Source organism: Balaenoptera acutorostrata, chromosome 9 (genome assembly GCF_949987535.1).
Source record: "Balaenoptera acutorostrata chromosome 9, mBalAcu1.1, whole genome shotgun sequence".
NCBI classification, from domain to species: Eukaryota; Metazoa; Chordata; class Mammalia; order Artiodactyla; family Balaenopteridae; genus Balaenoptera; species Balaenoptera acutorostrata.
The window spans coordinates 31,914,256-31,936,506 of record NC_080072.1 but is presented as its reverse complement, the minus strand read 5'-3'; the positions used below and the strand labels follow the sequence as shown (position 1 = coordinate 31,936,506).

General features: G+C 39.6%; 1 protein-coding gene and 1 long non-coding RNA gene across 3 annotated transcripts in view; one reads left to right on the top strand and one right to left on the bottom strand.

Moving 5' to 3' along the window:
- The window catches only part of LOC130708922 (uncharacterized), a 72,300-nt gene extending 67,222 nt beyond the window's left edge, over window positions 1-5,078 (top strand). Inside the window, exons 4-5 of the long non-coding RNA XR_009009302.1 lie at window positions 1,381-1,517; window positions 3,159-5,078. This is a non-coding gene — a long non-coding RNA (uncharacterized LOC130708922). The remainder of the gene's footprint in view (window positions 1-1,380; window positions 1,518-3,158) is intronic.
- Window positions 1-21,202, bottom strand: part of CCDC34 (coiled-coil domain containing 34) — a 37,328-nt gene extending 16,126 nt beyond the window's left edge. Inside the window, exons 1-3 of one of the 2 annotated variants that reach the window (XM_057553408.1) lie at window positions 20,804-21,202; window positions 15,920-16,055; window positions 2,296-2,403 (exon numbers count right to left, since the gene is read on the bottom strand). In XM_057553408.1, coding sequence (XP_057409391.1) covers window positions 2,296-2,403; window positions 15,920-16,055; window positions 20,804-21,135 — 576 coding nt within the window. In that variant the 5' untranslated portion in view covers window positions 21,136-21,202. The remainder of the gene's footprint in view (window positions 1-2,295; window positions 2,404-15,919; window positions 16,056-20,803) is intronic. The other variant, XM_007180989.3, reaches the window with a different exon arrangement.
- Between the last annotated feature and the right edge of the window lie 1,049 nt (window positions 21,203-22,251).

Sequence of the window (22,251 nt, the reverse complement as noted above, 5' to 3'; positions counted from 1 at the left end):
TTGTAGTCACACAGGCTTATTTTGATTTTGGCATTTATTCACAAAGAACTCTTTCTTGTATTATGGGATGTAGCAAACTTAAAAAAAATAATTTACTTCTGAAGTAAAGAACAAATATATTTATGGTTACAACATACACATGCCTAGCCAATTTCCTTCTTATAATACTTGGATGAAGAAAGCTATGTCATCTTCAATTTACTGGGATTATTTACTAGGTACTATTATTAATACCACTAGGCATTACATTCAATAATAGTTAGGACCCAAAAGTTAGAAATAAAACTTTTGTCTTACAACTTAAACAAACATTTGACTGAATTCATAAAAGTACCATTCTAAATGTGTAAAAAAAATCACAACAGAAAACAAAGTGACAAGATAAATATTTTTTAAATTTCTAATTTGAGGTTTAATACAAGACTGTATTAAAACTGAAAGGAAAATGATATGTTTATTCATTCACTCATTTATTCCAAAAACAAATGCTTACTATATTACAAAGCATTATGTTAGTTAGATCTTGTAATCGATAAAAAGTAATATAAAAAATAACTCTTAAAAAAACCACAAATATCAAAAAAATCCTATCCTTAAGAGTCTTAAAATTACAAGGGGGGCTTCCCTGGTGGTGCAGTGGTTGAGAATCCACCTGCCAATGCAGGGGACATGGGTTCGAGCCCTGGTCCGGGAAGATCCCACATGCCGCGGAGCAACTAAGCCCGTGCGCCACAACTACTGAGCCTGTGCTCTAGAGTCCGCGAGCCACAACTACTGAAGCCCACATGCCTAGAGCCCATGCTCCACAACAAGAGAAGCCACCACAATGAGAAGCCCATGCACCACAACAAAGAGTAGCCCCTGTGAGCCACAACTAGAAAAAAGCCTGAGTGCAGCAACGAAGACCCAACGCAGCCAAAAATAAATAAATTTATTAAAAAAACAAAAAATTTACAAGGGAAGTAAAGACATGTGCATAATACAACTAGCAACAAAATATATCATATACTGCACTGTATTTTGTATAAAGTGATATAAATTAAACAAAGACTCAGAGAAGAAAAGAATTTCCAGCATGTGATCAGCGAATGCTTCATGTAGGAAATACTTTGAGTTGGATAATAAAAGGAAAGGTAGGGTGGAAAATGTGATGAGATCCCATACTGAGGAGATACCATATAAAAAAAAAAAAAAGGAAGTGTTCTCAAAACTTCTCATGAACATATATTCCTAGGGGCTGGGGAGCACAGTCCAAAGCCCAAGATTTCTTTGAAATCTACTGTGCATTTTAAAAATAATATAAAATTTATGTTCTACTCTATTAAATATCTGTGCTTGCTTTAACATAAAACTAACATTTTTACTCTCAAAATTTTCCAGCAACACTAATACTCCAAGAAGATGGGCCATGCTTATCCTGAGTGTGCTCCCCAAAGATGCCAGTCAGAAGCCGACAGTATGGAATGAAGGGCAGCACAGGTGGAAGGCGATGTGGCTCGGAGAGCAGAGAGTAGAAGGTATTTAACCAGCCAGGCTAGAACAGTTCAAATGTTATTCAGAGGACAGTGGGGAATCATGAAAGATGTATTTTGAACTGAGGATGGCACTTGACTTTTTGGCAAGATTAGTCTGGCAAGGACAAAGAGGATGAAATCATATTTTGGGGCATTTTTAAGCATCAGGTACTGATCTAGCTGCTGGGTAACTGAACAAAAAGGCAGAAATCCCTGCCCTTGTGGGGCTTACATTTCAGTATGGGGAAATAAACAATAAATAAGTTGAAAAATGTAATGAGACCTGACAGGAAGAGATCACAAACAGGAGAGTGGTGACTGTAAAGGAAAGGTGAGGATGATTAGAAACAAAAGAATTCTGATTATGCCTAGGTGATTGAGATGATAGTAGTACTAATATCAGAAATCAAGGAGTCAGAATGATGGTTCTATCAGAGGAGAATGGATAAAAATGGGTTGTTTTAGATTTGCAGGTCAAGAGGTGCCTACCGACCTAACAGATGAAAATCCAAGGTTCTGGGAGGTCAGGTCTGGAGACACAAACTTCATGACTACTTGCAGTCAGATACGAGTGGAAGCCACATGAGGGAAAAGGGAGAGAAGCAGAGAGCAAAGGGCAAAAGATCTGATAAATGTCCCTGAGAGGAGAAAAAAAAATCAGGTCAGAGAAGAAAGAAAGAATCTAAGAGAAAATGAGAAAACATAGGTAATGACAAGGAGTAACAGGACGAAGGCTTTGCAAAGGAGACGTCAGTATGTGTGCACACTTTTTTCTCCTTACCTGTTCATTCTTTTTCTGAACCCATTCCTTGTGCTTTTCTTCAGCAATTATCTTTCTCTTTTCACGTTTTTCCACTTCTTTCTTTTTCTCTAGCTGTTGATTTAATTCCTGTGAATTTTATTCAAGCAAAAGGCAACATTTAATAGAAGTACTCAACCTCACATATTTTTTTTAAAAAGTCTGAGGTTAACCAAATTAAACAAGAATATAGTTTCCTTTATAGAAAATATACCATTAGTGACAATAACTAACTTACTTAAGCAACTAGTCTATGGTGAAAGGAAGGCATTGGTAAAAAGTGTAAGTCATTTTTTAGAAATGCAAATAATTGCTTGGCAGCAAAACACTAGTTTCTTAGACTAAACTTCAGCTAAATTACCCTCATTGAAATCAACTTTCCCACACATAAATTTTGGCATCACTGTACACTACTGGCAGAAGCTCAAGAAAATTGCAACTTTTTTACAGTTATAAAAAGCTTCTAGGTTCTTGATGAACATAAAGGGTAGGAATTAAATAATCCCTAAATTAAACTTTTAATTCAGAGTTACACCAAAGAAGAAATGTAGGGAAAAAAAGGATCCAGATTTTTCTTTGCTAATTTTATAGCTGCTGGAGTGTAAAACAAAACCACATTCATATCCTAGATTATTTAACTGCCTTGCTGTCACTCGAATCTACACGTTTGGGCATTTCCTCAGGAGAAAGAATGTGGAAAGTATGGCCAAATAAAACTACAAGCTGAATGCCACCACTCTGTCACTCATCAGTTAAATTACTGCATTAGTTGAGAATGCTGTTCAAACTAGACTCCTAGGACTCTACTACCATAATTACTGGTTATTTTTTTTCTCTCTCCTTAGATACCAGAAATCGGATACTTTTATATGTCTTCCACTGGACCTCACTCCTCATCCCCATGCCTCCCTTTCCCAAGGACCTACCTACCTCAGCATGGGTGGCAGTGAGAAAGACAATTTTTCAACTCTCAGAGAATTCCACTGTGTTAAATGAAATGAAGATAAAACTTGACACCAAGAACATATCTTGTGTACTTGAGAACAACTGGTCTAAGGATACCTGTCTTCTGTGATCTCTCATCCTAAAATTCTGCTGCATCAGAAATAGCTTCCCTCACTCATTCAGAGTCTTCCAACTTTTAAACACTATATTCTTAAACACTATATTCCCCCCATCCCCCCAAAGTAAAATATCCATCTTGGTTTTAAAAGGACTCTTCATTACCTCTGCAGCTGCTCTCCCTTGATTATTCACTTAATACTTTTTTTTTTTTTAAATGGAGCACTTACTATAAAGATAGCAAGAATTGAGACGCAGGGATGAAATTCTAGAAGTCTCTGATGTAATCTAATTCCGTATACACAAAATAATGAAGTGCTGCATTGCGAGATACTGTGTAGAATAAGAGCTCAGAAAAGATAACAGAAAGGAAGGTAAGATGAAAGGAGAAAGAGTATGGTCCAGGGTAGTAAAAATGAGCACCATGAGAGGAACAGTGAGGAGATGGCTTGACTAGAACGGGGAGGGGAGGTGACTAGAAAGTCAGACTGTGGTACCAACTAGATGGAAGAAGGTCTTTTGAGACAGGCAGAGTAAATTAAACACTATGAAGCAGGAATACATGGCAAAAGGGATGATTTAAAACTCTTAATGATAAAGGTTGAAAACTGCATTTGAAGGGATCAGAACTATTACAAGGGAGACGGACTAGGAGGTTGCCACAGCACATGAGTTGGAAGGGGACAAAAGTCTGGACTTGTGTCACAAAACAAGGAGGACTATGTGCATGTGCATGACAGACTAGATATAGATTTGACAACCACATTTTCCAAAATAGTCCTAAATTTGATTGTCAAGAAAAGTAATTATTTAAATATACAACTAAAGATAGGACTGGTTACATTTATGTACCCTTTAAGATTCTTCATATAATTAAACTCAAAAGTCAGAAAAAAAATCAGACATTGTATTCCTATTTTATGGTTCACAAATTTTAGTTAATCCTGACATGAGTTAAAGATGAAGGAAGGGTCAAAATTAGCTAGAAAATGCTACCACTGACCCAAACAGTGCTCTAATCTCAGGATGTCTGTTCAAGTAATTTGCAACCTCAGAATATACATCATATTCTGAGAAACAACCCTCCCTTCCAAGGCTGGCCCCTCTCAGAATTTCCCACCCTAAATGCCTCCATCTTTTTGCCACCAAGGCCAGCCTCTTCCAGACACAGCTGGAGTCTTCTCTCACAAGGCCCCTATGTCATCTTCTGGTACACCACTGAATTTCAACAGAATTATATATCTTCCCACAGAGTAAACACTTGATTATAGAAAACCAAAATCCAAAGAGGATCCTAAACATGCATTTTTAATTTCAATAGCTTTTGCTGACTTCCAAAGAAAGTTTTACCACTAAAGGTAACAATCAGAAAAACTCAATATCTGAGTTCCACCAACTTTATATCCTGCCCTATTCCTTCTTTAAGGGCCGATGAATGAAAAGGCCAAAGCATGATGGTGAAAAAAAAAAGCACCTGGATTATTCACAAATTAGATAATTTTTTTTGATAATTTTTATAATTTAGAATAGATGATACTAAAATGTTAAAGCAAATGTTAAAAATTAAAATTAGCCAAAGGCCATAGAGAATTTAAGGCAGTCTGCTAAAGAATTTTTTTAAATAATAAAAATTTAAGTAAAATTTACATGCCCTACAAAACCAATATGCTAGCTTTTCACAATACTAATGTTCAATATTTACCACATTTTATCACCTCAACATAGTTACAAATGTAAAAAAAAAATTGTAAGCATAATTTTGATGAGTTAAAATAATTTTTAACTCAATCTTACAGGGATATCTGAAACAAATCTAAATGTTGCTGAAATCAAATTTATGACGGGGGATGATCTTTTTAATGACCCAATTACCTTTAAATTTTCCTTCAAGATTTCAAGGAAGAATATAAGAAAGCCAGGGTAAATTTAAAATTAAATACTAAGTCTGACCCCTTTATTTCTAAAATGCATCTTGGTATTGTAGAAAAAAACACTTATTAAATTGGAAGTCAAAAAAACTAGGATCCAGTCCCAGCTTTGCCACTAACTGAAAAAACCTTGGCAAAGCTACTCTCTGGCCCTCATGTTTTAATAGGGATCTGAGATGAATTGTTCCTTGTGGTTAAAAATCTGTGCTTTTAATGATATGATTTATAAATAAATTAGAGAATACAGTAAATAAGGACAGAAAATAAGGAAAACATGACTTAGAAAATAAAACAAAGGGAAAGGCATGAAAAAAATGTGAATACCGCAATAGCTCAAAATAAGTTTATACCAAAGTGAGTAGTTTACCCATATGTTATGATATCCCTGGCATAACTAATATGGTTAAGACTCATGCTAAACTATTTTAACTGCTTCAGAGTTAAGTAATGACAGATATAAGAAATGTCCAATTACTAAATATATGAAAAGGTTTAAATCATTCAATTATACTCTGCTATCTGCTTAATCATTGAGGTGGGGACTTTATATTCATTATTTTAATCTGTTCTCAAAATAAATCTTCCGTAGTTATTATCTCCTTTAACACGTAACAACAACTAACTTTTACTAAGTGCTTCCTATATAATAGGCCACATCCTGCTGTTCACTTAGTCCCCAAAACACTATGAGGTGAATGTTATTCTCCCCTTTCACTGATAATCCAGGCAGAGAGGTTAAAGATCCAAGGTCTCAGTTTTGAATCCAGGATGTATGACTCAAGAATTTATGCTTTTAAACCTCTCTACTACTGCCTCTCTAACATCTGGCTTATAGATGAAGAGACTGAGGCTCAGAGAAGTTAAGTAACTTTTCCAAGATCACAGATTTAGAACAGCAAGACTAGAATTTGAGCCTAGTTCCATGTTACTCCAAAGCCCAGGGTTCCTTATAATTTAGTGTAATTTAACTAACTTTATGGTAATGCTGACTCTAAAAATGACTTGAAGTGACCCTCCTTTTCTTAGTGTAACAAGTGACTTCTAGTGAGGCTGGAGATAAAGCTAAATACCATAAACTGAGCTCCACAATACCACTGATTCACTAGATCAGCGTTTTCCAAACTGTGAGTCTAAAACCAATGTCTGGGTTATGACTAGCCTTTAAAAAAAAAAAGAAAAGAAAAGAAAAATTAGAATAGAATAGAATATTGCCAGGTTCTGCACAAAATTAAGATATTTCAGATACATATGTAAGCAGGCATTACATATATATATGCATTTGTGTGTGACATGAAGCAAAGTAGATTTCTCACTGTGAACAAATATTTTGAAAGTTACTAAACTAAATAATGGAATTAGTAATGTTAAAACTTGAGGTTGAAGTAAGAGAAGTAAGAGTCTGGGGTCTCAACAACACACTAATTCTGAAAATAAATGTAAAAGTATTTAGAAGGCTATGACCAAAGAGAGTGGCCAAGACGATGGAGGAGAGAGACCCTGAGCTCACCTCCTCTCAAAAGCACAACCAAAAAATCACAACTATCTACAGAACAACAATCAATGAAAAAGACTGGAACCTACCAGAAAAGATCTTCTACCACTAGAGACATAAAGAAGGAACCACAATGACGGGTAGGAGGGACAGACTCACATTACCCGCAAGGGTGGGCAACCCACAAAGTAGAGAATAAATACACTGCAGAGGCTCTCCCACAGGAATGAGAGTTCTGAGCCCCAGGTGAGGCTCCCCAGCCCTGGGGTCCAGCACTGGGAATACGAGTCCCCAGAGCATTTGGCTTTGAAGGTCAGCGGGGCTTAACTGCAGGAGACCCACAGAATTGGGGGAAAAGAGATTTCAAACTTAAAGGGTGCATACAAAATATTATGCATACTGGGACCCAGGGCAAAAGCAGTAATTTGATAGGAGCCTGGGCCAGACCTACCTACTGGTTTTGGAGAGTCTCCTAGGGAGGCATGAGGTGGCTGCGACGCACCCTGGGGACGTGGACACTGGTGACAGCCACATTTGAGGGCATTCAGCTGTGTGAGCTGATGGAGGCTGCCATCTTGGCTCACTATCACCGAGACCTGGACCCACCCAAAACCCTGTAGGTGCCAGTGCTGGGATGCCTCCGGCCAAACAACTAACTGAACAGAGACACAGCCTCACCTACCAACAGACAGGCTGCCTAAAGACTTCCTGAACAAACAGCCACCTCCAGACAAGGCCCTAAACACAGCTTTCCCCATCAGAGGGCCAAGACCCAGCTTTACCCACGAGTGGGCAGGCACCGGCCCTTCCCACCAGGAAGCCTGCACAAGCCTCCGGACCACCTCATCCACCAGGGGGCAGACCAGAAGCAAGAAAACTACAATACCACAGCTCGCACACGGAGTCCAGCAACAGCAGGCCAGGCCCTACTCTGGGACCGCCTGGGCCCTGGCCCTGCCCACTAGAAGGCTAACACAACCTTTGGGACACCCTGGGATACCCAGGGATATCACAGTTGGGATCACAGTTGGGATACCCAACTGTGTCAGGAACCAGCCCCCCAACACCAGATTTAAAACAAGCTCTGGGATCCCTGGGCCCTGAAGCCAGGCTCCAGGACCCAGCTCTGCCAGTAGTCCTGCACTAACCCCAGGATTTGGCTTCACCTGCCAGTAGGTGGGCAACACTCCAGAGTCTTCAGGATCCTGACTCCAGCCACCAGTGAGCCAGCACTACCCCCAGGACCCCTTAAGGTTCTGCAACAGCTGCCTCACGACCAGGCCCCACTAAACAACAGCCAGCAGAGTTCACATAAGGCAGTGCCTGGCAACCAAATAGACTAGTGGCCAACCAAGCCTACTAGACCACCCACACAGTCAGCCTGCCAGAACAGAAGGACCCATGAAGGCATATAGCTTGGGTGACGAGACAGAAGTGCACTGCCGGAACACATAGGATGTCTCCTATAGAAGACTACTTCTGCAAGGTCGAGAAAGGTAACTACCCTGCCACATACGTAAAAATACAAATACCAACACAGACAGCAAATGAATATGTTCCAGATGAAGGAACAAGATAAAACCCCAAAAGAACTAAGTGAAGTGGAGATAGGCAATCTACCTGAGAAAGAGTTCAGAGTAATGATCATAAAGATGAGGAAAGAACTTGAGAGGAGAATGGATGGCAGAGCGAGAAGTTAGAAGTTTTTAACAAAGAGTTAGAAAATATAAAGAACAGCCAAACAGAGATGAATACAATAACTGAAATGAAAAATACCCTAGAAGGAATCAATAGTAGAGGCAGAAGAACGGATCAATGAGCTGGAAGATAGAGTAGTAGAAATCACTGCCACTGAAGAGAAAACAGAATGAAAACAAATGAGGACAGTATAAGAGACATCTGGGACAACATCAAGCATACAAATACTTGCATTATAGGGGTGACAGAAGGATAAGAGAGAGAGAAAGGGCCAGAGAAAATATTGAAAGACATAATAGCTGAAAACTCCCCTGACCTGGGAAAGGACAATGTTACCCAAGGCCAGGAAGCACAGAGTGTCCCATACAGGATGAACCTAAAGATGAACACACCAAGACACACTGTAACCAAAATGACAAAAATTAAAGATAAAGAGAGAATATTAAAAGCAGCTAGGGAAAAGCAACAAATAACATACAAGGGAACTCCCTTAAGGCTATCCACTGAGTTTTCAGCAGAAATTCTGCAGGCCAGAAGGGAGTGGCATGATATATTTAAAGTGATGAAAGGGAAAAACCTACAACCAAGAATGCTCTACCCAGCGAGGCTCTCATTCAGATTAGATGGAGAAATCAAAAACTTTTCAGACAAGCAAAAGCTAAAAGAATTCAGCACCACCAAACCAGTGTTACAACAAATGTAAAAGAAACTTCTCTAGGCGAAAAATAAAGGCCACAACTAGAAACAAGAAAATTACAAAATGAAAAAGCTCCCTGGTAAAGGCAAACATACAGTAAAGGTAGGAAAATATCCACACACAAACATGATATCAAAACCAGCAATCGTGAGAAGAAATTACAAATGCAAGATATTGGAAATGCATTTGAAATTAAGAGACCAGCAACTTAAACCTTGTGTATACATACAGAATGCTATATCAAAGCCTCATGGGAACCACTAACAAAAAATCTACAACAGATACACACACAAAATAGAAAAAGTAACCAAACACACCTCTAAAGATAGTCATCAAATCAGGAGAAGAGAACAAAAGAGAAAGGGAAGAAAAAAACCTACAAAAACAAATCCTAAACAATTAACAAGATGGCAAGAAGAACATACATATTGATAATTACATTAAATGCAGATGAACTAAATGCTCCAACCAAAAGACACAGACTGGCTGAATGCATACAAAAACAAGACCCATATATGTGCTGTCTACAAGAGACCCACTTCAGATCTAGGGACACACACAGACTAAAAGTGAGGGGATGGAAAAAGGTATTCCATGCAAACGGAAATCAAAAGAAAGCTGTAGTAGCAAAATTCATATCAGACAAAATAGACTTTAAGATAAAGACTGTTACAAGAGACAAGGACACTACATAATGATCAAGGGATCAATCCACGAAGAAGATATAACAATGGTAAATATATATGCACCCAACACAGGAGCACCACAATATATAAGGCAACTGGTAACAGCCATAAAAGGAGAAATCGACAGGAACACAATAATAGTGGGGGACTTTAAAATCCCACTTACATCACTGGACAGATCATCCAGACAGAAAATCAGTAAGGAAACACAGGCCTTAAATGACACTTTGGACCAGATAGACTTAATTGATATTTATAGAACATTCCATCAAGAGAAGCAGACTACATATTCTTCTCAAGTGCACATGGAACATTCTCCAGGACAGATCACATGCTGGGCCACAAAGCAAACCTTGGTAAATTTAAGAAAGCTGAAATCATATCAATCATCTTTTCTGACCACAACACTATGAGATGAGAAATCAACTGCAAGAACAAAAAGTGGAAAAAACACAAACATGTGGAGGCTAAGCAATATGTTACTAAACATAGATCACTAAAGAAATTAAAGAGGAAATTAAAAAAAAAACCTAGAGACAAACAAAAACGAAAACACAATGATCCAAAAGCTTTGAGATGTAACAAAAGCAGTTCTAAGAGGAAAGTTTATGTCAATACAATCTTACCTCAGGAAACAAGAAAATCTCAAATAAACAACCTAACCTTACACCTAAAGCAACTAGAGAAAGAAGAACAAACAAAACCCAAAGTTAGTAGAAGGAAAGAAATCATAAAGATCAGAGCATAAATAAATGAAATAGACACAAAGAAAACAATAGAAAAGATCAATGAAAGTAAAAACTGGTTCTCTGAAAAGATAAACAAAATTGATAAACCTTTAGCCAGACTCATCAAGAAAAAAAGGGAGAGGGCTGAAATTAATAAAATTAGAAATGAAAATGAGAAGCTACAACTGACACCACAGAAATACAAAGGATCATAAGAGACTACTACAAGCAACTATATGTCAATAAATGGACAACCTAGAAGAAATGGACAAACTCTTAGAAAGGTACAATCTTCCAAGACTGAACCAGAAGAAATAGAAAATATGAACAGACCAATCACAAGTACTGAAACTGAAACTGTGATTAAAAAATTCCCAACAAACAGAAGTCCGGACCAGATGACTTCACAGGTGAATTTTATAAAACATTTAGAGAAGAGTTAACACCTATCCTTCTGAAGCTATTCCAAAAAAAACTGGAGAGAAAGGAACACTCCCAAACTCATTCTATGAGGCCACCATCACCCTGATACCAAAACCAGACAATGATACCACAAAAAAAGAAAATTACAGGCCAGTATCACTGATGAACATAGATGCAAAAATCCTCAACAAAATACTAGCAAACAGAATCCAACAATACATTAAAAGGATCATACACCATGATCAAGTGGAATTTATCCCAGGGATGCAAGGATTCTTCAATATCCACAAACCAATCAGTGTGATACACCACATTAACAAATTGAAGACTAACAACCGTATCACCATCTCAATAGATGCAGAAAAAACATTTGACAAAATTCTACACCCATTTATGATAAAAACTCTTCAGAAAGTGGGCTTAGAGGGAACCTACCTCAACAAACGAAAGGCCATATATGATAAACCCACAGCTAACATCATACTCAATGGTGAAAAGCTGAAAGCATTTCTTCTAGGATTTAGGAACAAGACAAGGATGTCCACGTCACCACTTTTATTCAGCATAGTTCTGGAAGTCCCAGCCACAGCAATCAGAGAAGAAAAAGAAATAAGAGGAATCCAAATTGGAAAAGAAGAAGTAAAACGGTCACTCTTTGCAGATGACATGATACTACACATAGAAAATCCTAATGATGCTATCAGAAAACTACTAGAGCTCATCAATGAATTCAGTAAATTGCAGGATACAAAAATTAATACACAGAAATCTGCTGCATGTCTATACACTAACAATGAAAGAGCAGAAAGAGAAATTAAGGAAACAATTCCATTTACCATCACATCAAAAAGAGTAAAATACCTAGGAATAAACCTACCTAAGGAGCCAAAAGACCTGTACTCAGAAAACTATAAGACCTTGATGAAAGAAACCGAAGACAACACACACAGATGGAAAGATATACCATGTTCCTGGATTGGAAGAATCAATATTGTCTAAATGACTACACTACCCAAGGCAATCTACAGATTCAGTGTAATCCCTATCAAATTACCAATGGCATTTTTCATAGAACTAGAACAAAAGAATCTTAAAATTTGTAAGGAAATACAGAAGACCCCAAATAGCCAAAAGACCCCAATAGCAGTCCTGAGAAAGAAAAACAGTGCAAGAGGAAATCTGGCTCCCTGACTTCAGGCTATACTACAAAGCTACAGTAATCAAAACAGTATGGTATTGGTGCAAAAACCAGAAATATAGTTCAATGGAACAGGATAGAAAGCCCAGAAATAAACCCACGCACCTATGGTCAATTAATCTTTGACAAAACAGGCAAGAATATACAATGGAGAAAAGACAGTCTCTTCAATAAGTGGTGCTGGGAAAACTGGACAGCTACATGTAAATAAATAATATTAGACTATTCTCTAACACCATATACAAAAATGAACTCAAAATGGACTAAAGCCCAAAATGTAAAGCCAGATACTATAAAACTCTTAGAGGAAAACATAGGCAGAACACTCTTTGACATAAACTGCAGCAATATTTTTTTGGATCTGTCTTTTATAGTAATGGAAATAAAAGCAAAAACAAATAAATGGGACCTAATTAAACTTAAAAGCTTATATAAACAGCAAAGGAAACCACAAACAAAATGAAAAGACAACCTACGGAATGGGAGAAAATATTTGCAAATGATACAACGAACAAGGGATTAATTTCCAAAATATACAAAAAGCTCATACAGCTTAATATCAAAAAAAACAAACAACAGAATCAAAAAATAGGCAGAAAATGTAAATAGACATTTCTCCAAAGACATACAGATGGCCCACAGGCACATGAAAAGATGCTCAACATCGCTAATTACAGAGAAATGCAAATCAAAACTACAATAAAGTATCATCTCACGCTGGTCAGAATGGCCATCATCAAATAATCTACAAATAATAAATGGTGGAGAGGGTGAGGAGGAAAGGGAACCCTCCTACACTGTTGGTGGGAATATATATTGGTGTACCCACTATGGAGAACAGTATGGAGGTTCCTTAAAAAATTAAAAATTGAGTTACCCTATGATCCAACAATTCCACTCCTGGGTATATATCCAGAACAGATGAAAACTCTAATTTGAAAAGATAAATGCATCCCAATGTTCACAGCACCACTATTTCAAACAGCCAAGACATGGAAGCAACCTAAATGTTCATCAACAGATGAATGGATAAAAAAGATGTGGGATATATATATATATATATATATACACACACACACACACACACACACACACACACACACACACACACACACACACATATATACACACACATACACACACATACAATGGACTATTGCTCAGCCATAAAAATGAATGAAATAATGCCATTTGTAGCAACATGGATGGACCTAGAAATTATCAGACTGAAGTAAGTCAGACTGAGAAAGACAAATATCATATGGTATCACTTATATGTGGAATCTACAAAAATGATACAAATGAATGTATTTACAAAGCAGAAATAGACTCACAGACATAGCAAACAAACTTACGGTTACCAAAGGGGAAAGATGCGGGAGGGAAAAATTAGGAGCTTGGGATTAACAGATACACACTACTGTATATAAAATACATAAGCAACAAGGATTTACTGTATAGCACAGGTAACTATATTCAGTATCTTGTAATAACCTATAATGGAAAAGAATCTGAAAATGTGTATATATATGTGTGCATATGTATATATAAAACTGAATCAGCTTGCTATACATCTGAAACTAATACAATATTGTAAATCAACCATAATTCAATAAAAAAGAGAAAGAAAAAGACTGTGACTAGCAATGATATCAACAACAATACCAATAAAAACACCAGCCATCTTTATAATTTGTCTCATTTAATCCTCTAAACCAGGGGTCCCCCAACCCCTGGGCTGTGGACTAGTACTGGTCCGCGGCCTGTTAGGAACCAGGCGCAACAGCAGGAGGTGAGTGGTGGGCGAGTGAGCAAAGCTTCATCTGCCGCTCCCTATCGCTCACAGTACCGCCTGCACCATCCCCCCCTCCCCAAATCCGTGGAAAAACTGTCTTCCATGAAACTGGCCCCTGGTGCCAAAAAGGCTGGGGACCGCTGCTCTAAAAAACCCTGTGACCAGATAGCATTATTTTATCCTTACTGTAGAGATGAGGAAATGGAAGTGTAAAAGTTTAAATAAGCCTGCCTGACATCAAATCATAAGGTCTTTCTCAAGTCCTGTGCCCTTCTAAGTAGAAACAAGTACTACTGTGTACTTTTCCAGGAATAAATTTGTATTCAGAATACAAAGTACACTGCAATAGGGAAATTGCAGAATGTACTGGTTTCTACAATCATTTGAATCATGCCAAGACTGCCTACCTGGCTAGAAAGCCATCACAGAAAGAACAACTAGTTTCAAAACTGAAATGGAAAATTTACTCCAAGAAGATCATGGAGGGCAAAGTTTCAATTCCAAGGATTTTACAGTAACAGGGATAGTAATAGATTAGAGTAAACTTAAATATGCAACAATAGTGAACTGGTTAACTATATTCTATTATATATTCAATACATTCTAAATATATTTTAATAATCTTAGCCATTTTTAAGTGATGCTATAAAAATGTTTAATGATACAGAAACATATTAATAATGCAATAAGCAGAAAAAAGCAGGTTACAAAAGAGTGATCCTATTTATTAAAAACAAGACATATCCCTCACCACTCAAATCTACCTGGTTTCTGTGTCTGGATAGAGAGAATTCAGTTGGTCTAGATACTGGAGGATGTCAAACTATCCAAATCTATTTGGCTGCTAGGTTCTAAACAGCAAATGATAAGAGTTCAAAGAATGACGGATTCATGTGAAAATGTATCTCAAACTATTTTTTGAGTTTGGACAGAATTCAGAGAGAATCACAAATACAAAAATGTCCACAAGTGAGGCAGGGAGGCAAAGAGAAACTGAAAAAACCTGAAAGCCCAGAAGATTCCCATCTCCCAGCACAAACTCACTCTGGGGCACATGCTCTGAGTGATATGGGGGTAGATTTCCAGCCTCTACTTCAATTTTTATTTCTCTTAAAAATTTTACCAAGTATATGCAGCTGACTTTAGTTAAATGTACATATGGTGACACTATATGAATATACATTTGCACATATGTTTTTTAAAATTTACATAGAAGAAAATGTGGAAGGCTATATGCCATAATATTAAGAATAGTTATGGGGACTTCCCTGGTGGCGCAGTGGCTGGGAGTCTGCCTGCCAATGCAGGGGACACAGGTTCGAGCCCTGGTCCGGGAAGATCCCACATGCCGCGGAGCAACTAAGTCCGTGCGCCACAACTACTGGGCCTGCGCTCTAGAGCCCGCGTGCCACAACTACTGAAGCCTGCGCGCCTAGAACCCATGCTCCATCCGCAACAAGAGAAGCCACTGCAATAAGAAGCCTGCGCACCGCAACAAAGAGTAGCCCCCGCTTACTACAACTAGAAAAAGCCCAAGTGCAGCAACGAAGATTCATTGCAGCCAAAAATAAACAAATAAATTTATTAAAAAAAAAAAAAAAAAAAAACCATAGTTATCTTCAGGGGACAATTTTCATTTTCCCCTGAAAATATTATAAATAAAATAAAATTTCATAGAGATTTTCATTTTCCTAATTATGCTTAGCTGTATTTTCCAAATGTTCTTATAATGAACATGTATTATTTCTCCAGTAAGTTATTACTATCAATATAGCAAACTGATACAAGAAAATGCGAAAAGTCTGTTGTGAGGGATAATAACACTAACATTTTAATTTCGACAGCAGCTCTACTTTGTGAGCTCATGGATTAAATAGAAAGAATACTGTCTAGTTTTACCTCTAGAGCCTTCTGTTGCAGACGGTCACGTTCTACTTTTTCTTTGCCAACAAACCACACTTCCCACGGTGTCAGGCTGCTTTCTGGTAACTGCACCTGTTTCTGTTCTTCTTGGTTATCTTCGGATCCAACCACACTATTGCAAAAGAGAGGATACTACAGCACTTGTACTCAAAACTCTTTGGCTTAGCAGTCAAAATCACTTAGCTGTACAATGAAAGGAGAATTCCACGACATATTTACAATACTGTGATTTTTATATATAAATATGCTGAATTAATCATATATAAATATACACTTGAAAAACCATGAACAGAAAGTCCAATGTTTGAATTAGTTTATCCTTCAGACTGCCTTTGAATTCTCTCATCTTCTAAAATCACACCCAGTCCATTTGCCTCAATTACAACAATTTTTTTTATTCTTAAAAATCTTATATCTGGACTACTAATTACAACACATGATTCTAACCAGATCCTGAAGCAGACTTTTCCCTTTTCCTCCTTTAAATACTTCACGAAGGGAAGAATACATACCTACACAGCGAGGATGGTAAAGCTAATGGTTAACAATTGAGGTTTTGGTGTGAAGGGTAGACAGAGTTCTTTACACTCTCAACTTTTCTGTAAGTTTGAAATTGTGTTGAAATAAAAAGGTATCACAAATATATGGTCCTTGTATTCTTTCATGTTTTGGGGGACTCCCTTTTGCCAGTTCTCGGGTAGGGTGTCCACAGCTCCCCAGAGCTGGGTTACCTCCTACCATAGTCTCCACCACGAACCTCTGTCCGTCTGTCTCTTCTGGGTATGTGGAAAAGTAAGCACTCACTCAAGCTCAAAAGAAGAGGGGAGGAGAAGTACTGCGAGTACATATGTACATAAAGAACACAGTGCCTTGGCCAGATACACAAGCCCCATAAAACAGGAAAAGCTGAACCATGAGCGCCCATGGAAAGAAAGCTTGTTCAGGACCCGAGGCAGCTCCAAACACTATGTTATTATAGACTCAGCCCCTCTTTGTCTCTAACATTCCTGCTTCAGGCAACCAATTGCCTCGCCCACTGCCATGCTCAGCTTTTTCTGCCTTGTAGCTTCCATTTACTGGTTTCTTTCTGCTATTTCTTCATTCATCCATGTCATTATGGAATTTGTATTCTAGTGGGAAAGGGACACTGTTGATGTGTCGTTTATTTCCCGTATATCGTTCCTTCTCAGTCTTGCAGACCACCTCATCCTCCCATAGCTTCAACTGTCACTAGGTGTTGATGAGGCCTGGATCAGGCATTCCTCAGCTCCAATCTTTCATTTTCAACCATTTGATAGACAGCTCCACTTAAATACCAAACTCAGTCAGTCTAAAGCAAGTCTAATCATCTACCACCCACTCACCACCCTCCCCGGCAAGAAGAATCTCACTCCTTCTCTTATAATCCTACCTCGGTGAAGAGTGCCAACATCCACCCAGTCAGCCAAGCCAGAAGCCACATCTCTGACTCCTGCTCCCCGTCCACATCCGGTACCTCTAGGTCCCACACCCATATAATCACCTCATCCCGCCTATTTTACTTCTTTCAGTTTTCTCAAGCCATTCTTCTCTTCTACAACCTCACAACTGCTGTCTGGTCATAACCGGCCTTTCTCCCTCCATTTCAAACTATTCTCCACTGTTGCCAGATTCATCCTTCAAACGCATCCTTCCGACACGTCACTCCCCATCTCAAAATTCTTCAATGCTCCTCTGCCCACAGGATGAAATCCACACTCCATAGCCTGACACCCATGAATCGGCCCTGCTTATCTTCCAGCTTCTTCTTCCACCAATAGCTGACCTGGACTCTACATTTCAGTCTTATTGAACTTAGGCACGTTGATGAATATGCCACGCCCTTGTGCTCTGCAGCTTTGCTTAACATTCTGAAATTCTTTTCCTCCACCTCCACACACGGCCAAAGTAAGAGTTTAGATTTGGGAGTAAAACATTTCGGTGAATCTCTACCTGCTGCTTCCTAGCTATGTACATGTTTTAACCTCTTTAAGCCTCTGTTTCTCATCTGTTAAGTGGAGAAAATAGTAGTGGCTACCTCACAGGTACTGTGGCATGAACAATCCACACTGAAGCACTTAGCTCAGTTCCGGGCACTCAGGAAGCATTTGGAACGTGTCAGTTAGTAGTACTAGGAGGAGTATAGCTAATGCCTACTCTCCCTTTAAGATTTAACTAAGGTTTTAATCTTTATTGCCTCATTCTGCAAAAAATCTGGACTTAGTGCCTTAGGCTTTCTGTCACTTGTCCATCTCTGCCAGAAACCATGAATTCCTAACAGATGGAAAACATGTCTTAACTCATTTTTTATTTCAAGAGTCTAGCTTATAGCCTAGAATATAGTAGCCTCCTAAGAAATGTTTGTTGAAAGAAGAAATCAGTGAGATCAGTGTTTTCTTTTTAAAATGACACTTTAAATATTACATTTCTTGCCTCATCAGTTTTAACAAATATATTCAAAATGTGTGGCATATATACTACAGCTCTACTCATAATCAAGAGAGGCTTGATAAGCAGCTGTTTATGACCAAGATGTTTATTAAGGCACGGGTTTCCTAATGGGTTTCCAGGATAAAGCTGAACAAACAGCAGGCCCAATGCATATTATAAAAGACTCCAGGAAAACATTTCTCATTATCTTGTCTGAAGTCACCTGTGAGCTTTACCTCAGTGCTATCCAACACACTTGAAGGTCAGTGCATCCTCTAAGCACAGCTCTATACACCTAAAATACCTGCAGCTCAATCCCATCACGTGCAGCTGATGCCTGAGTCTATCCCAAAAAAGCCTCACCCTATTAGTTTTGCCACAGTCAGATCCCTGTGGCAGGTAAAGGATGGAAAAAAAAAAAAAAAAGGCATAAAATTCCACGCTCTGGTCCACAAGAGGCTGCTCACCGCCCAGAACTGTGGCTGGACTACGTCTCAGGCACCTGCTCTCTTCATCCCATCACCCCCAAACTGTCAGGGCACCAACTAAAGGCCAGAGGTAGGGAGGAGGAACAAGGAAATGTTCTAAACACTTCTCTTTCCTGAAAATAAGTGCTGGGTTTTCTGAAGCATTTGAAAACAATCACCACAACTATCTGTTCTCTAGGAAGTGGGAAATAGGCATTCCTTCAGCGTATGTTTATTGAACACCTAATAAGCATCTGACACTTGCCACACACAGGCTTGACAATTCCTGCATTCTCTCCAGACCACATCTTACCTACTGCCTTGATTCAGAGGGGATGAACTGTGATAAGGAAGACAGCTATGGCCCTGGGGTGTTACCAGCTCACTCGGGCTTTGGCTGAGGTCTGACATAAATATGACTGGCTCCTCTTGTAGTGAGCTCCATTCGGTCAGGGCTTTGGCTCTTGGAAGCTAATGCAAGGTCTCAGTAGCTGAGCTGTAGTTTTGATGGCCATCATTCCTTGGGTTGCTAAATTGTCTACATTGCTTAATCCTGCTGATTAGGCTTAGAAGGTATTTTCCAAAGCCTTAACATTTATTTTAAAAATCACTGAGACCAACTCAATCCTGAAGAATCTGTACAAAGGCCCACATGAAAATGGACTCCTGAAACTGTTTCTTGTTGTTACAACCAGTCTGGACAAGTGAATTGCTGGGTTACTCTTACTGACCTCCATTCCTACCAAAGTACTAAAGTTTACTTCTCATTCTTAAGACTCACTGTTGTAACTGTGTATGTGAGTCACTTCATACGGTTCCATATTCCATTTACTCATTCTTTGTATGCATGTCTTAGAGCAAAGGGGTTTAACTGGTTGCTTACACATAAAGCATGGGTTCTTTGGTCTGTATTTCTTAGATCTCCTGTATTGTGCCTTGTGCAGCTAGACAATCAGAAAGTTGTAAATGCTTCCTTTAGATGACATAATGAGTCTACCTCAGAATGGACCTGCATCACTAAGTCTGTCCCAGAAAAAGATATTCCCGCAGGGATAGGCCCATTGCTCCTATTTCTTTATACCCAACAACAGGCACGTAGCATAGGAAAGAGAAAACGTGATCAATATACCTTGGGACTAGGCCCAGCTTTGCTAATAACTAGGTGTATGCCTTTGAATTAGACTTTTTATTTGTATTCTGAGCCAGTTTTGTTACCTGTAAAATGAGTGGCTGGATGTAGGCTTTAATTCCATGAGAGTAGAGACAATGCCTATCTTGTTCATGGGCCCCATGTGGCACAAACTAAATGTTTGCCTAATGAACTGCAGAAATAAATAAATTAAGATGGCTTTAATAATCCCTTTGATTCTAACATTCTCTGATTCAATGACTTCTTTTCTACTGTTAAGTGCTCAGAGCAGACCCAACATTGTCTCTGGATGCTGAAGTTGACATTGCTAGCCTCCAACCTTCAGCTCTTAATCTATGACATAAAAAGTATACTGCTTACTAAAACATACTTCACTGACAATCAGATTTTTTTCAAAATAGCTCCAGGTATCACTAAGGTGCAGTAAACCACATTTTGGTGTTAAGGGTTTGGACAAGAGTTCTAGTGTCCCCAGTCTGTTTTCTGAGTTTTCATAAAACTCCTGAAATTGTAGTAAGATTTTATGTTTAAGACTAGGTGCGTTTCTCTGGGGAGCGAGACTGTAGGAATCATCACATTCTCAGGAAAAAGGATTAAGAACGATGATAAATCTGTGGTCACGTGTAAGAACCGGCCCAGACTCTATGTGCCAAAAGGAGCAGCACCTGTAGATGCAGGTGCCCGTGCAGCCTTTGAGAGGGAAGACAAGAGGGTGTTTGGCCGCCAGAGGAAAGTACTTAGAAGGGTCTAAGGAATCTTGAGAGGGGCTAAATCGGCCGGCGGCCTCGGGTTTACCTGGAGCACCCCTGTAACTCCATTCCTCTCAGGCTCTCCACCTTGGCCTCTGAGTCATGAGCATCTTCGTCCACATCTACCTCCTCCTCCCCGTCACCGTCGTCGTCGTCAAACGGGAAGCTCTGGTGGCCGAGGGGAGACAACAGCGACATGGTGGAACAGCCGCAGCTCAGCGGCGGCGACAGCGAGCGCACCTCCACCGCCTCTAGCCCCTGCCCCCGGGCGCCCGCCATGAGGACGGAGAAGGAGCCCGAGGAGGGCCGAGGCCTGGACCTGCAGTCGGCCAAGAACCGGGAGTCGGGAAGGGGCCCCCACCGCCCCACAGCCCACATGGAGCCCGCCAAGTTCAAACCGGCAGGGCGGCGGCGGCGGGGACGTGCTCTCCCAGAAGGCCCCGCGCGCGGCGGCGCGGCCAATCCGGGCGGGCGCTGACTTCGCGTTGCCATGGCGACGCGTAGAGGCCGCCTGGGCTTTGTCCAGCCCTGTGGCCGGTGGCTTCCTGCGCTCTGCAGTCTCTTGGCCGCCCTCCCTCCTCCCCTGCCTGGACCTGCGCTGCTTCTTCTGACTTAACCCCGCGCTCCGCTCACGGATAAGGTCCCGCTCCCGGCTGACAGCTTGGAGGGCCCGTCCCTTGTTTGCTGTGGTTCATTTGGTACAGGAAATGTGCTATCACTGAGTAAGGCAGATTCTTTTGGGGAGAAAAAGCAGAAGCCAAAACTAACCCCGTATCATTGCAAGGTCAGGGTTACAAGGATCAGCCGTGATTTCTCTCAGCACACGGCCACACACGGCTGTATTTTAGGGGGTGGGGGGCGAACTTTATCCAAGTTTACAGGTGTATCTAAGAATGCACTTTTGGTACAATCTTTCATTGTTTTTGGTAGCCCTTCGTCTGCCTAGCATCTTACAGGAACTCGTTTGTTTAGTGCATGTGAATATCGGGGCCTTTCTGAAGGCTCTAGTGTACTACGGTCTGTGCTAAGCACTGGAGATATATAAAATACAAGCCTTGCCGTTACAAGCTCCTCATTCTTTTGTGGTGAAGAGTCATACCGTTAAAATATTCTGTTATATGCATTTTGTGAGGAATGAAAAAAAATTGTGGGACTTCGGAAGGAACACTCTTCTCAGGGATTGGGGATGGGGATGAAGGTAGTAAGGAAGAGGTGATAGGTACTAAAAAGCTGGTGCCTTCCTGCATGATGACAAAACTCTGTACACTTCTAAATAAATGGGCTTTATCCAGCTCATAATGCATATTGCTGTAGAAATATCACACAATGAAAACTGACAATGGCTAAAACAGCACACAGGATTTGTCACTGACCAAAGAGTGATATGAAATCTTAGATGAAATTTAGATCTGCAAAATTTGACACCAAAGAATTAGATACAGTAGAAATAATAGTAACCAAGGGCAATCCAGAAGACAGAAGCTATGGTTAATA